General features: G+C 44.5%; 1 protein-coding gene across 9 annotated transcripts in view; it reads left to right on the plus strand.

The window, feature by feature from the left end:
- The first annotated feature begins 12 nt into the window (after nucleotides 1-12).
- LOC111957851 (acetyl-CoA carboxylase 2) overlaps nucleotides 13-16,643 on the plus strand; it is a 42,539-nt gene continuing 25,908 nt past the window's right edge. For 3 of the 9 annotated variants that reach the window (XM_023978882.2, XM_023978888.2, XM_070437124.1), the window contains exons 1-13: nucleotides 776-1,035; nucleotides 3,471-4,122; nucleotides 9,590-9,722; nucleotides 9,939-10,077; nucleotides 10,292-10,401; nucleotides 10,596-10,677; nucleotides 10,816-10,914; nucleotides 14,232-14,341; nucleotides 14,640-14,750; nucleotides 14,956-15,165; nucleotides 15,386-15,556; nucleotides 15,978-16,139; nucleotides 16,247-16,410. In XM_023978882.2, the coding sequence (XP_023834650.1) occupies nucleotides 3,491-4,122; nucleotides 9,590-9,722; nucleotides 9,939-10,077; nucleotides 10,292-10,401; nucleotides 10,596-10,677; nucleotides 10,816-10,914; nucleotides 14,232-14,341; nucleotides 14,640-14,750; nucleotides 14,956-15,165; nucleotides 15,386-15,556; nucleotides 15,978-16,139; nucleotides 16,247-16,410 (2,123 nt within the window). In that variant the 5' untranslated portion in view covers nucleotides 776-1,035; nucleotides 3,471-3,490. Of the gene's footprint in view, nucleotides 119-775; nucleotides 1,036-3,470; nucleotides 4,123-4,627; nucleotides 4,930-9,589; nucleotides 9,723-9,938; nucleotides 10,078-10,291; nucleotides 10,402-10,595; nucleotides 10,678-10,815; nucleotides 10,915-14,231; nucleotides 14,342-14,639; nucleotides 14,751-14,955; nucleotides 15,166-15,385; nucleotides 15,557-15,977; nucleotides 16,140-16,246; nucleotides 16,411-16,643 lie in introns of those variants that run through there. The other 6 variants (XM_023978885.2, XM_023978884.2, XM_023978887.2 and 3 more) reach the window with 4 other exon arrangements.

A 16,643-nucleotide genomic window follows, 5' to 3' on the forward strand; every position in this document is an offset into this window, starting at 1 on the left:
AAGTCCCTCTCCTCGCCCCTTTGAAATGTAGCAACTCGGGTAGGTTCAGTTCGCTTGGACGTTTGCTACGTTACTGGACGACACATTTCCCCCAAAACGTTCTTGAACAGACTTTGAGGTATGTTTACTCCATTCGGTGGATGTGCTGGGGTTTGGCTTGAGCAATGATTGAGGTATTTTTAAAGGGCAGAGGTGCATTTTCAAACCACAACTGAACCCCTCCCTGCTTTTCAACTGGTCGTTCAGTACAGCACTCCTTGTTCTATTACGTGTTTGTGTAATGAACGCAGCCCTGCTGCCGAAAATAATTTTCACACAGTAGGGCCATTGTTTTTTATACAGGTAGTGAAATCAACTCACAAAATCCATGCATTTCATCCAGGCAATACTAGATGTAGACAACTTCAGACATCTGCCCCTTTAGAATAAGGATGTATCATTGATTGATGGCAATATTGTTTGGCATAATGGCTACAAGTTTTTAATTGAGTCACTAATGAAAAACTGATTATTTTAGTGAGAAACCAAAACTATTTTTAGCAGCACAACACCACATAGCGAGCTAAACATGTTGCAGATTCGATGATGTTGAGCCGCGGGTCGCCGTCTATGGCCCGTGACATTAACGATAATCGAATCCCCTCAGTAACTATGCCAACAATCGCGACACCGAACCTCAGATTTATTACGTTAGCCCACTAACTAGAAATAAATATACTCTTGTCGAATACATGAATCATGCCAACGTGAGCATGCGATGTAGCTAGATATAATAATAATAATAATAGACAGTAAGATGTGTACTCTTTAACACCGTTTACTCAAAACGAAAAACGTTTTGTAACAAAAACGAGAGGTTCAATTGGACAAATTCAGGTAGGTCCCGCCCTGTTTCGTTCGGTCGTTCCAGTTTCTCTGTTTTGCTTCCGTTTGGTTCTGAAACGGTAAACGGTTTATCTGTTGCACGCGTGGGGCTAGTCGACATCACAATTGTAAGCATCAACACGCTCAATAAGGCTGCAATGGACGGTAGAGGTAAGCCTACAACTATTAGTTAACTAGCTACAGTACTGAACTAACCTTAGTCATTGGTCAGTAGTTGGCTCTCAAAAACGCTGTAAGAGTGTAGCTAGCTAGCCAGGCTATTCTTGCTTCCATATAACTAGTCAATGCCCAGCTTGGTTAGTAATGTTTACTATATATTGCCTATTTTAGCATTGGGGAGTTGAAACTTTATGCGACATGTAGCCTAGGCCTGAGATCCAGGATTATCCATCCACATTATTGTGTAGAATTGGCCCTGAAATGTTTTTGCAACAAATCCAGAGATTGATAGTCTCCTGTAACCAATATCTGAGATACCTAACGTTAGTACTTTTGTAGACTACCCTATCTGAAATATTGTTGAGATGAGTATCACTTCTGACCTAGTCTATTTGATGTTTGATAAACTTAAACTATTTCATGGTCATACATAGATAGCAGAGCATTGAGCACATAACAATCTACTCAAGCATGTCAGAGGAAATTATATATTAGAAATGGCCCTCCAGCATTCTGAGTCAGGAGCCTGTTCACTTTGAAGGTCAAACTTGGCAGAGAAGAGAATGCCTTTTTTGTAGGAACTGGAGGATAGCAAGGTTGTCTTGCTTAACTGATTTTTATGTGACATGGTATCATTTGGCCCTTTCGTCCTGTGCTTCATCCTATACCACTGTTGTTTACATGACTTGTCTGTCCCTCTCCCTCCCCACTCCATTCCCTCACTGCTGACCTTTCCCCCATATGGGACCAGGACAGCTGTCAGCCGTGCTCATGTGAATAAAACCCACTTGTGAATTAAACCCACTCGGTTCTCTCTCTTCAGCTGCCAGAGATCGGTTGTTTACTGGTCACAAGGTAGTAGTGAAGGAAAAGCCTGCCTCGCTCTGCCGTACCATGTAGCCTAGTCCCCGAAAACACTGCAAAAGGTTTTTCTGCAAATGATTCCATTTGGGTTAATTATACAGTAATTTACAGGCTACCTTTTGGACTGTCAAGACAGCATATTTGGCTGCTTGTTTTTTTACCTCCTATTTGTGTCTAGTGCTTTTAGACTGTCCTTTTCATTATGAGGTAGAAGTTGCCCTTTACCACAGAACTAGGATCAGATTACGTTACTCCCTGACCTTGACAATTAGCAGGATAAAGACCTAAGAAGATAACTGACCCTTGATCAGTGGTTGGGGCAACCTCCACATAGTCAGTTCTCTGTATAGTGTTGGTAAAGCATTGAGAGAAAGGCTTATCTATTCAGATTGTATATCTGATTTTCTACAAGGTACACTATGTAGGTACACTATGTGGACACCCCTTTAAAATTAGTGGATTCGGCTATTTCAGCCATACCCGTTGCTGACAGGTGTATAAAATCGAGCAGACAGTAATGGAATCTCCATAGACTAACATTGCCTGTAGAATGGCCTTACTGAAGAGCTCAGTGACTTTCAACGTGGCACGGTCGTAGGATGCCACCTTTCCAACAAGTCAGTTTGTAAAAGTTCTGCCCTGATAGAGCTGCCCTGGTCAACTGTAAGTGCTCTTATTGTGAAGTGGAAAGGTATAGGAGCAACAATGGCTCAGACGCGAAGTGATAGGCCACAGAAGCTCACAGAACGGGACCGCCGAGTGCTGAAGCGAGTAGCACGTAAAAATCGTCTCCTCGGTTGCAACAGTCTTAAGTTCCATACTGCCTCTGGACGCAAGGTCAGCACAATAACTGTTTGTCGGGAGCTTCAGGAAATGGGTTTCCATGGCCGAGCAGCAGAATAATGGTCTGGGGCTGTTTTTTTATGGTTCGGCTATGCCCCTTAGTTCCAGTGAAGGGAAATGTTAACGCTACAGCATACAATTACGATTCTGTGCTTCCAACTTTGTAGCAACAGTTCAGGGAAGGCCCTTTCCTGTTTCAGCATGACAATGCCCCCGTGCACAAAGCGAGGTCCATACAGAAATGGTTTGTCGAGATCTGTGTGGAAGCGCTTGACTGGCCTGCACAGAGCCTGGACCTCAACCCCATCGAACACCTTTGGGATGAATTGGAACGCCGACTGCGAGTCAGGCGTAATCGCCCGACCTCACTAATGCTCTTGTGGCTGAATGGAAGCAAGTCCCTGCAACAATGTTCCAATATCTAGTGGAAAGCCTTCCCAGAAGAGTGGAGTCTGTTATAGCAGCAAAGGGGTGGACTAACTCCATATTAATGCCCATGATTTTGGAATGAGATGTTAAACGAGCAGGTGTCCACTTACTTTTGGTCATGTAGTGTATTTTGCTTACGGTAACAATTGCTTGTTCACTTGATAGAATTCTTACATCTGAGGCAGTCACATAATTAATTTTGAATCAATATTAATTTCCTTGTTGCTACAGTGACTACATTTGGATTAGAATCATACTTAGGTTAATTCTCTCTTTTCATGGATTTGCAGTTTCAAGAGGATGTCTGTGAATGCTCCCACTTCTACTCTCGGGATTTCTGCTCATATTGTGGCTACTCTGGAGGATTAAGAACAAGATGATGCTGGACCAAGGTGGGGAAACTCCGACTGGCTGTGGAAGCGCTGCAGCACAAGAGGAGATGCAAGCGGCCGATGGACCCACCGCAGCTGTACACACCCCTGCTCCCGTTGAACACTCCACGCCATTGGGTCTTGCATCATCTACCTCAGACAGCGGGGACAATAGTCCCCAAACCCACATTGACCCCTCTGAGGGACCCATGATACCCAGGGCAGGGGGTTCCCAGCCTCCTCAGGCCTCTTCAGAGGGGATGACAGAGCAGTACACACAGATCCAACCATCTCCCTTCGTCGTCCCTCAGCCTCCCAGTAGAACGACCAGGCCCAAGCTCAGCTCAGGCCCCGAGGTTCGACGAGCCTGTCTCAAGTTCATCCTGGGGGCATCGGAGGACAATTCATCAGATGACGAGCCGCCTTTGACCATGAAACCCCCTACAGGTTCGAGTTCCTCTGAGGCCACCGCCTCCACCGTACGGCAAACTGCATCAGCAACCTCAACCGCCTTCTCCCCCCCACAGCAAGTTCAATCAGTAACATTAACCACCACCTCCCCTGGCATGAGGTAGGCCAATGCAATGTTGTTTTGTCTCTTAGTTCAAGTTAACTTTGTTTTCATAATAGAGAACCGGTTTAGACATCCTCAATTTCTCTAGTCTGGTGACATCTGAAATGTATTTTGTTCAGAATGTGTTGGTGAATGCAAGTGCCTGCTCCATTAACCCAGTGTGAAGAAATAAATGGACCATTGAGCAAATTAGCTCGTATCTCATTGACTAGTGAGGTGAGGGTACCTGTCAGTGCAGTAGCCTCTCACTGACAGTAGAGTGCGCTGTTGCCCAACAAGCGAGACCAAGTGTTGGCCAGGCCAGAGTCAAACTTTGCCAGCCACGTTGTGGTATGATTGCTGCCTTGTATTCTCTCCACACAACCAGCCTGCCTGTGATCACCTGACCACAGCATGCCGCTGACAGTGAACTGTATTATTGTCACATGCCTCACGTCTCTGCACTATTAATGGAACATGTCTCTTGACTGACCTTGAGAACCAGGGTCTGAGTCCCAAGGGCCACACGACAACGTATTGTATGTTAGCTAGACAAACCTTAATCCCGCCCTTGGAAGTTCTCTGCAAATACATTTGACTTGCTGTACGTGGCCTTTCGGTTTAGCCCACGAGGAGCTATTGTTTATCTTTTTTTGGTGATATCGTGATGGGTAGTTGGTCAGCTAAGCTTATCTAAGTCTACTTGACGCAAGTTCAGTTTTCTTTGACTGCCCCAGTCCACTCTGAGCCAAGTATTAAACACTTGTTTGTAGACTTGAGCCACTTGTGCAGGAATTACCATGGAGGTGAAGCTGAAAGAGAAGGGTAAGAACTTACCGAGAACTTATCGTGTTTTTTTTTTTTAGTAAATAGAGTCTTTTGTTTTTCCTAATATTAAGAAGTAGCATAGGCCTATGAATAGCACTGACTGACATCATGCTACTGTGTAGGCTTACACAACAATGGTTTGGCAATTTCAGTCAGTTTGCAAAATTGCTACATGAAAGAATTAGCCTTCCAACTTTTTGTTTACAATGTGCTAGAAGGTTATGATAAGCTTTAGTTTGGTGGTTCGTGAAGGGACAACTTGTATTTAACTTTAATGATAATTGATGCACCCACTGTGTGTGTGATCGAGATATCAGACAAGATTGTTAAACACGTCTAAACAGACACACACACAGACTGCAGTGTTCTGTTCCATGTGAGTCTGTGGGTGAAGAATGTTTTGCTCTGCCTGTGGGACTGGGGAGGTTGTGGCTCAGCCGAGAGGAAGGGACTGGTGAAGGTCTTATTGTTTTGGTCTCAGATTTTAACTCCGCTATTCACACATCAGAAACAATCTGCCATGGAGGGAGATGGAAGCCTCAACTGGTTTCAGTATGGAACTCCCCTCACCTGGTTGTCTTAATTGAAAAGAAAAAAACTAAAACCAGCAGACACTAGGCCCTCCATGGAATGAGTTTGGCACCCCAGTTTTAACATGTTGCAGTAGCAATGTTTTCACCGGTGGAATTGGGGTAACCACATCTAAAAAGCCAAAATGGAGGAAGGGAACTATTTTTGCGGAACAGTGGACAAAGTAAATGTTTCCCATTGTATCTGCAGACATCTTTGAATCTTAATTGTTATCCTGTTTCCCTGTACAAGTGTGAGGTGTGAAATAGAAATGTGTTTTTTTTTGCAATTCCTAACTCCTCCTGAGACCCTCGGAGAGTGGGGTCACGCCAGTCATCAGCCATTATTGACGGCGACCCTGGAGCAATTAGGGTTAAGTGCTCAAGGTCAGATCACGCAAAATTGTAATTTTTTACCTTGTCGGCTCTAACCGCTAGGCTACCTGCTGCCCTGGTCTCAAACTGTGGGAGATTTTGCTGTCATTCTGTTACTGAACTTTGTATCTGCACTATTCCTCAAGTAAATGTGTTTTAGTAAAATGTTCTGTGTCAATTGTTCCAAGAAGACTTCTGCAAATAGGTGTATGGTTTGTTTTAACTTTGCCATCAAGTTTTTGCTTGGCATATTTTAAAGTTTAAAGTCTCAGCGTCACTCTTATCGTGTAATTGTCCATTATCAGACAGATGTAGGCTCTAAGTTGCAAAACTAGCCAAACAGAATGTCTGGAGCTTGACAAATGCACTTTCATCACAGGAATATGAAGCCCCCGAAGTATCTCTTGACTTCTGGCTTGAATTCCTGCAAACCTACAGTGCTATAGTCTAATAACAGAATATGCCCCCCCATTTCAGCCCTCACTAAAATAGAACTTTGGCAAGCCAAGCAATGGCATTGCAATGCCAGGCTTTTCCATCCTTCGGATCATTTTGGATTGGATGGAGGAAGAATGAGCTGTGGCGCCTAGTGAACACTACCCCGTGTCATTACAGTGATGTTTGTCAACATTTCACTCATTGGCAATGCCAGGATTGTGACTTAAACTGCACGCGCACTTGTTATTTAGGCACATGTAATGTCTTTCAGAAGTTCTGCTAGGCTGATTGCCTGAGGGCTGAAATAGAATGTTTTAAATATGTTGTCCAAAATCATCCGACGTAACAGCAATTCATTCTAGCTGAGCTTTGGATCAGTCGACCTTGATCAGAGCATATCTCCACAAACAACCGTGGGACAGATTAGGCCACGCAGCGAGCCAGAGGTAATTGCAGACACCTGTGGTAATATAAAGTACCCAAAACGGCCATTAGATAGAAATACAGGATAGAACAGAACGTTATGGATGTATTTCTACTAGAACAAAACACATGTACACAGGGAATGTGGTGTTCGTATAAGGAACCCATACTTTCAGAGAGGACAATAAAATCTGAAAACCGTCTAGTGGCCCGATACTTCTAGGTTTAAGTATCAGGCCACTAGGGCTGTCATGAACACAAGACACTCTAATACCAGGGAGGTGGTGTGTGTGAAGCTAAATTGATAGGAGTTACAACATGACCCTCATATCAAAATCCTCATTAAGTCCTCACGGTTGTAGGGTGCCTAAAGTATGAATCCAGAAGAGTTCTCCGTGGCAGAGTTTACAGTTGTCGTCTCCTCCTCTTGGTCACACTTCCACCTTCTCAATGCCCTGGAATTGTAGAGAAGATGCACTGGACAAAGTCCAAATCATCCCAAAGTGTCTGATTGTGTATCTCAATGACGTTACTTTAAGATAATGTGTAGGACATTTTGAAAACATTTAGCCTAAATGTTTTAAATGTTAAACATTTTGTAATTTGGGTGAACTGTCCCTGATATTTGATTTCCCTAGGCCTAGCTATAGCTTCAAATCTCATTTGATTGGGGAGACTGCTGAGTACAGATTTCTTTCTGGTCTTGACATTGTTGTCCTCAGTGATCCATCATTTAGTCACTAGAATCTTCACTGGAATGGTGGAAATGGCAGGTTATCTTAACCCTTCCCTGGTATGCTATATTGTTCAGTGAACTTCTTATCGTTTTATGTCTTGTGTCAGTTTAATGAAGTGGGCAGAGTTTCTGAATGAGTCTGGCTACTTATTAAGTCACCACGTGATCATGTTGAACCCTGTTATTGTATCATCACTTTTTCATATGAACTTGGTTCATATTAATATTATTGGTGGTTTGGCACAATGGAGAGATTGTAAAATTACCTGCCAGAGCTTGCGTGTGTAACTAGGCAATGTATTTTTGCTGATTACACGTTAACCCTTAATTGGCTCTGTGGTCTGGGAAGTCTTGTTTATACGTGCTGTGACTACCAGAGCCACACTATCTCTGACGCACCTCCTGGAGGTAACAGAGAGGATTAGCACTTAGTTTTATTGACATCTGTCTGATTGTAGCCGAGTTGGAACATTCGTCTATCTAGGTAGGCTGAACACCTGTGTAAAATATGGCTGACGAGATATTTGGCTTACAGAGAAGGTAAGGAACTTGTGACCTGAGCAACAACAGCACAGCTGCTACCCTACGTAGAGACTAAACTTTGTCTGACTGCTGCAATGGTCCATCGATTTTAACATTGTCGCCGCCGTTTCCTTCTCCTTGTTATGGGTTGTCGCAGAGTCCGATGATGGGTTTTCCCCTTGGGACAGCAAAGTAGGCTGTAGCATATTGTAAATTGCTAGCGCTGGACGAGAATGTTCTTCTAGTAGTCTTATGTCCTACTTTACCGGAACATACTTTACATGCGTAGATTTGTCACAACACAGAAATTTGTGAGTGCCAGTTGCTTGATGTTTCGCTTGAGTAGGTACTAGGTTACAACATTGACATATAAGAGGACACACGTGATGTATACCCACTTTAACTTACTTCACTGGAATAGGGTCTGACGACGTGAAATTCCTCCCTGAACACTATTTTTGCTTTATCAAATGGCCTGTTCAGTAGAAGTGCCAGACTTCCTCTTACACCTTCCCTGGTAGGCTATATAGTTTAGTGTTGGCTCTTTCTCGGTAGTGAACTTCTGAATGAGTCTGGCTACTAATTTAAGTAATCACGTGATCATGTTAAACTGAGAATTTGAAATCCATTTCCAGGTTAATTCTAACTAAGTTGTCATTGTTTCCGTTATTTTTTTCATATGAACTTGGTTCATGTGGATATTGGTGATTTGGCACGATGGAGAGATAGCCTAGTTACATAAGTCCTTAATATGTATCGTTGCTGATAACACGTTAACCTTTGCTTGGCTCTGTGGTCTGGGAAGTCTTGTTTATGCGTGCGTATTTGCAGTGTGCAGGAATTACCAGAGCCACACTATATTTGAGACACCTCTGTAGGTAAGAGAGTATTAGCAATGTGTTGTCAACTGTCAGATTGTAGCAGAGTTTAAACATTTGTCACGGTAGACTGAACACCTTGCGTAGGATATGGCTGACGATAAGGCTGGGACGACACCAGTATCGTGATACTCGTTGGTATTGCGGCAAGGAAATAAAACTAAGCGTATTGAACTTAAGGAAAATAGCCCTAATGTTGCAGACAAACATTGTTGTCATCCAGAGTCACATGTATTTATTTTCCAAGCTGTAGCACACACTCTTTTACATACATAACGTTTTTAAAAGACGAAATAGTTTGCTTTGCGTTTTCATTTTTGCCATGTAAAAAAATATTGCGATACTGGTGTCGTCCCTGCCCTAGCTGACTAGATGTTTGGCTTACAGAGAAGGTAAGGCACTTACTTGTGACCTGAGAAACAACAGCACAGCTGCTACCCGCTGTAGAGACTGCAATTGACTGCTGTAATGGTCCATCGATTACCGATGCTGTTGTTTCTTCCTTGTTATGGGTTTTGTCGCTGAGTTCGGTAATGGTTCTCGCCCTCGCTTTGTCACATCACAGAAATAAGCGATTGCCAGTTGCTTGATGTTTCGCTTGAGTAGGTACTAGGATCCAAAATGAAATAGTGTAGGTTACAACACGAAATGTTGACAAAAAATTAGGCATTGACACATTTGTGGTCTTCGCCAACAACTTGTCTGTTTTTCTCCAGGCCTAGCATGTCTCACCCACACCTGGTGAAGAAGGTTCGCGAGAGCCGGAAAATGGAGCTGCAGAGAGACTTCACAGTGGCTTCGCCAGCCGAGTTTGTCACCCGCTTCGGTGGAAACCGGGTCATAAATAAGGTAAGACGTCCCTGTCTGTCTGGCCCTTTTGGATGAGTATCGCAAAATTGTTGTCACTTTTTACTAAACTCCTCGTCAATACCTGCAACAGACTAAGCCACCAAAATACAGCGTCAACTTTGTTCTAGAGTATTGTCATTTATTCTCAAACTCTTTTCCTTTCTCTCTCTCCATCTCCCTTTCACTTTTGCTCTCCACCTATTTGTCTTTCTCAAGGTGCTGATAGCTAATAATGGCATAGCAGCAGTCAAATGTATGCGTTCCATCCGCCGTTGGTCCTACGAGATGTTCCGTAACGAGAGGACCATCCGTTTTGTGGTGATGGTCACCCCTGAGGACCTGAAAGCCAACGCAGGTCAGTGAGACAGGTTTTCGCAGGTCATCAGCAGCAGCTCCAGAAGGTTGTTCCTCATTATGCCACTCAGCAGATCTGGAGATTAAGTCTACAGCGGGAAACACCATCAATTATTTTCATTAAATGACTCCATGGAAATATCTAAATCATTTGCCTGGAACCTCTGGGGGGGGAAAATAACTGGTGTGACTGTCTGTGTGTGGCTCTTCTATAGAGTATATCAAAATGGCGGACCACTATGTACCCGTCCCAGGCGGAGCCAACAACAACAACTATGCCAATGTAGAGCTGATCGTAGACATCGCCAAGAGGATTCCTGTACAGGTCAGACTGTGTTCCTCCACTCTCACCCACAGAGACATTCCCAATCCTAAATCAAGTCACAATGTTCTATGATAAGTGGACCGGCGGCCATGAGTGTTCCAGTCAAATTCCCATGTTCTTAGGGCTTTGGTCTTATCAAGTAATTATATTTTTATGGCTCAGACTCTGATCTCTGCTTTTTCTGTTGTTCATAGGGGGTCTGGGCCGGGTGGGGTCACGCCTCTGAGAACCCCAAACTACCTGAGCTCTTGGACAAGAACGGAATCTCTTTCTTAGGTACAGCCCAGCATTAAGCCGTTGTGGATTTTTGGATTGTAATGATTTCCCATTGGTCATTTCAGGTTTATTGACATTACAACACAAGCGCCATTCATTGCGATGTAGATATCGTTGTTGTTTTTTGTTGTGTCTCAGGGCCGCCCAGTAAGGCCATGTGGGCTCTGGGAGATAAGGTGGCCTCCTCCATCGTGGCCCAGAGCGCAGACATCCCCACCCTGCCCTGGAGTGGATCAGGTGATGTACCCCTCTGCCTGCACCCTTACCCCCAGACAACCCTGCCACATTCCTTATCCCCTATTACATAATACTCCTAACATACAGTATTAGGACTCTGACTGGGTTACTGACTGGGTTGTATTTTGAGACTAATGGTTGTAAGGGACTGTCAAGTTTTTACGAGGCCCGGAATTGAAAGGAGTTGGGAAAGAATGGCTTGTCTGTGGTACATCATCTAAGCTAATATTTTAGCAATAGGAATACATTTTGCAGTTCAATGATCAATACACAGAATCATCAGATAACAGGTTTTGTGACTGCACCAAGAAGCTACAGACATTTATTGACATTTGTTATGAACAGAACCTAACTCAGCCACACCTTCTTTTACACTTGGACTCAAATGTGGAGGACTGAACTGAAACTCGGCCAATCAGAGGGCATGTAGACAGTCAAACCTCTCCCTGGAACTATAAAATAACGTGAATTACTGAAAAAGAGCTGTTGTGATTGGTCAAAAGACCAATTAGTGGAAAAAATATCAGAATTGGGCTGCCTATGTAAATACAGCCTCTGTTTCCTTTGGAAAAATAGAATTTAAGGTTTTGTAAGTACACTAGCCTCAGTGCCTTTTGACTGTAGCCTGGTCCTTTGCTGAATTCCAAGGCCTACACTCTGCGCATCTCTTTGTTGTGCAAAACGTGAAGTTTGTTTTTGCTGCTGCCGCCTTTAGACTGCTGCCACATTGGCCACAGTTGGATAATCTCAATTTGAATGAGGTGAAGCCATTGAAGTAGAATGGGGAGCCTCCCATAGATATCCTGTTCAATTACTAGTGGCTATGCCATCAACCCTCAAAGTTCCAGAATGGGGGAAAATGGCAGCCATATTGGTCCGGGAGAAATATAAACCTGTCTGATTGGAATGAATGGCAGTAGAGGCATAATCCTGATTTTACTTACGCAGAAAAATAAGACATATATGATATATCAGAAATTGTGTAATAGAATTTGTCAACCTAAAATTATAAATTCAATTAATACAGGTTTTATACAAATTGTCTGTATAAATAGGCTCTAAAAGAGTGCCTTCGGAAAGTATTCAGACCCATTTACTTCCAATTCCACATTTTGTTACGTTACAGCCTTATTCTAAAAATGATTAAATTGTTTTCCCCCCCTCATCAATCTACACACAATACCCAATAATGACAAAGCAAAAACAGGTTTAGACATTTTTGCTAATTTAGTAGAAATAAAAACTGAAATTACATTATTATTCAGACCCTTTACTCAGTACTTTGTTGAGCACCTTTTGGCAGTGATTACAGCATAGAGTCTTCTGGGGTATGACGCTACAAGCTTGGCACACCTGTATTTGGGGAGTTTCTCCAATTCTTCTCTGCAGATCCTCTCTAGCTCTGTCATGTTCAATGGGGGGCGTTGCTGCACAGCTTTTTTCAGGTCTCTCCAGAGATGGTTGATCGGGTTCAAGTCCGGGCTCTGGCTGGGCCACTCAAGGACATTCAGAGACTTGTCCGGAAGCCACTCCTGCGTTGTCTTGGCTGTGTGCTTAGGGTCATTGTCCTGTTGGAAGGTGAGCCTTTGCCCCAGTCTGAAGTCCTGAGCGCTCTGGAGATGGTTTTCATCAAGGACCTCTCTGCTCCGTTCACCTTTGCCTCGATCCTGTTTAGTCTCCAGTCCCTGCCGCTGAAAAACATCCCCACAGCATGATGCTGCCACCACCATGCTTCACCGTAGTAATGGTGCCAGGTTTCAGGCCAAAGAGCTCAATCTTTGTTTCATCGGACCAGAGATTCTTGTTTCTCATGGTCTGAGAGTCTTTTTACTGAGGAGTGGCTTCCGTCTGGCCATTCTACCATAAAGGCCTGATTGGTGGAGTGCTGTGGAGATGGTGGTCCTTCTGGAAGGTTTTCTCATCTCCATAGATGAACTCTAGCGCTCTGTCAGTGATCATCTTGTTTTTGGTCACCTCCCTGACCAAGGCCCTTCTCCCCCGATTGCTCAGTTTGGCCAAGCGGCCAGCTCTAGGAAGAGTCTTGGTGGTTCCAAACTTCTTCCATTTAAGAATGATGGAAGCCGCTGTGTTCTTGGGGACCTTCAATACTGCAGACATTTTTTGGAACCCTTCCCCAGATCTGTGCATCGACACAATCCTGTCTCGGAGCTCTACGGACAATTCCTTCGACCTCATGGCTTGGTTTTTGCGCTGACATGCACTGTCAACTGTGGGACCTTATATAAACCAGTGTGTGCCTTTCCAAATCATGTCCAATCAATATAATTTACCACAGGTGGAATCCAATCATGTTGTAGAAACATCTCAAGGATGATCAATGGAAACAGGATGCACCTGAGCTCAATTTCGAGTCTCATAGCAAAGGGTCTGAATACTTATGTAAATAAGGTATTTCTGTGTGTTATAAATTTGTAAACATTTCTAAACCTGTTTTTGCTTTGTCTTTATGGGGCATTGTGTGTAGAATGCTGAATATTTTTATTTTATCCATTTTAGAATAAGGCTGTAACATAACAAAATGTGGAAAAAGCCATGCATGTCTACATTTTAGGTTTCTTGGAAAGCTGTGCGTGCTATTATGTGATACAATGTCAATACTTGTTGCATTTACAACTTGTCTATCATCAGCTGTTTTCAACCAGTGTATGGCTGTGGGTTGACTGCATTATTTGAACGGAATGTTGGCATATTGGCAGTTATTGAAACTATTCTGGAATAATTTCTCTAAAGTTGTCTGGCTAGCTAGCAAATAAATTGTTCAAATTCATTATTTTACTATGTCTTATCACAGCACTGGCAAACCATGGTTGACCAACTCCCTGACCAAAATGGCTGACCTTTTATCCCATCATAAGAAGGTTCATTTCCATTCTAGTTCCTAATTCTATGATTTTGGAGATTGTTCAAACCGTCACCATCTTGGTGTTTTAATTTGTAGATTGGGAAATGCGGATTGGGAGAAGGTGTCCTTCCTGGTTAGACGGCGTTGACGTGGGGGGTGGGCGGCTGCATTTGAAATTTGTGTTGCGGCGTGGTTACATGGTTTTGAAGATTATTCTAATGTGCCTACACAGCCTATTGTTTATCTCTGTCATTAGTGTATTTGAATAATGCGAGGTCTCGTGTTGTATCACATCAGGCCGTGATTGGGAGTCCCGTAGGGCGGCGCACAATTGGCCCAGCGTCATCCAGGTTTGGCCGGAGTAGGCCGTCATTGTAAATAAGGATTTGTTCTTTACTGACTTGCCTAGTTAAATAAAGGTTAAATATATATTTTTCTCCTGCCTGTGCTGTAGGTCTGAGAGTAGACTGGACAGAGGACGACCAGAGGCTGGGCCACGTGATTAGCGTGCCTCCGGAGGTCTACGTGCACGGCTGCGTGCGCGACGTTGACGATGGACTGGCGGTAAGCAGCTCCACGCCATCACCCACGCCAGCACTAACGCTGAAACCAGAGACAACCTTTTCTAGGCATTCCCTCTGTATGAAATAATGCCCCTTTTTTTAAAGATGTCCGAAACACTATATTTCAAAGTACTTTTCCCAGAGAAAATGAAATACGGCCGCTATTCGGTTACAAACCAAGGTTCATGAACAGTGGAGCAAACTGAAGAAATGCGTTGGTTTTATACAGTAAAATTTGATTTTAAGGATAGGGTTGCTGAATATCCTTTCATTTTCAATGTGCTTTCTCCTTTTTAAAGGGAGCAGAGAGAATTGGCTACCCGGTGGTGATAAAAGCGTCAGAAGGAGGAGGGGGCAAGGGCATCCGGAAGGTGGACAACGCTGAGGACTTTGCCAGCTTCTTTAGACAGGTCTGTGTCGTCGCACTGTTAAACCACACACCTGTATGCTGATTCTCATTGCTGCTGGGGGACGTAGTGTCCCGTGACCACAATCAGGAAATGAATTGTGCGACTTGGTGTTGCCTTCGACAATGTTTAACGCAGCGTATCTGCTTGTGTGGTTGAACTTAGTAAATTATCTAACAACAATCATCTGACGGATCCCCATCCTCAGGTGCAGGCGGAGGTGCCCGGCTCGCCCATCTTCGTCATGCAGCTGGCCCAGCATGCCCGTCACCTGGAGGTCCAGATTCTCGCCGACCAGTACGGCAACGCCATCTCCCTGTTTGGCAGAGACTGCTCCATCCAGCGGAGACATCAGAAGATCATTGAGGAGGCCCCAGCCACCATAGCATCTTCCACCACCTTCGAGCACATGGAGCAGGTGAGACACAGAGGGGCTTTCCTCATCTTTAAATTCTCCACTTTGACATTTAGATACTTTTCTCTGTCATTTCCAATTCAATATTTCATTTGAACAGTAAAAGTGTTAGGGCATGCAATGGAAAATGTTTCAGAATGGAATGCCTTTCCCTGTTTCAGTCTGTTTTCTTTCGTTTGGTGCCGAATGAACATGAGCCCTCTCTCTCTCCCCCCCATGTCAGTATGCAGTGCGGCTGGCTAAGATGGTGGGCTACGTGAGTGCAGGCACTGTGGAGTACCTCTTCTCTGAGGACGGGAGCTTCCACTTCCTGGAGCTCAACCCCCGTCTGCAGGTGGAACACCCATGCACAGAGATGATCGGAGATGTCAACCTGCCCGCCGCCCAGCTCCAGGTACGCTTCAGCCAGAGGTCAGGGGTCACACCCTGGCTATCACAGCCTCGGGGTTTAATCTTTGACTTAGTCAATAGTCGCATTCCAGGTTATATTTTTCCGCAGTCTCAGTAAAATTGCTATGTCATATTAATGTGGTTGAGATGTTATGTTTTTACCTTTTTCTTAACTGACTTGCCTAGTTAAATACAAATTCCTATTTTCAATGACGGCCTAGGAATAGTGGGTTAACTGCCTTGTTCAGGGGCAGAACAACAGATTTGTACCTTGTCAGCTCGGGGATTTGAACTTGCAACCTTTCAGTTACTAGTCCAATGCTCTAACCAGTAGGCTGCGCTGCCGCCCCATGTTCTGGAATCCCTAGGGACTGATTGGGGATAGACCATGTTGGGCCTAACTGGGTCAATTTCCTTTGTTGTAGATAGCCATGGGGATCCCCCTCCACAGGATCAAAGACATTCGCGTGCTGTATGGAGAGACCCCTTGGGGGGACACCACCATCAACTTTGAGGCCCCCGACTGTGTCCCCAGTCCCCGGGGACACGTCATCGCGGCCCGCATCACCAGCGAGAACCCAGACGAGGTGCGCATTCTTAAGTCTACAGGCATGGCCGGCCATATTCTAAACAAGCGATGGCATGGGTTCTGTAGGCTCACAACTTGCCCGTCCTCTCTCCTTGTAACTCGCAGGGCTTCAAGCCCAGCTCGGGCACGGTGCAGGAGCTCAATTTCCGCAGCAGTAAAAACGTGTGGGGCTACTTCAGCGTGGGGGCTGCTGGGGGTCTGCATGAGTTTGCTGACTCCCAGTTCGGCCACTGCTTCTCCTGGGGGGAGAACCGAGAGGAGGCCATTTCGTGAGTTTTTCCTTACCTTGTTGTGCCGTAGACTAGACTATCAGTGCTTCCGATGATGTTTCTATCGACCCCTAGCCCCTACTTCCTAGCCACTCCTGGAGACCTGAGAGGATTGGATTGGTGGAAGCAACAATTCCACCCGGCCAACCAGAAGGCAAGGTGAAGCTATTATCGTAAGACTTTTCCAATCCTCAGATCTACAGGAGGGACTAGGGTGTATGGGTTAGGCCCAG

Source organism: Salvelinus sp. IW2-2015, linkage group LG33 (genome assembly GCF_002910315.2).
Source record: "Salvelinus sp. IW2-2015 linkage group LG33, ASM291031v2, whole genome shotgun sequence".
NCBI lineage: Eukaryota > Metazoa > Chordata > Actinopteri > Salmoniformes > Salmonidae > Salvelinus > Salvelinus sp. IW2-2015.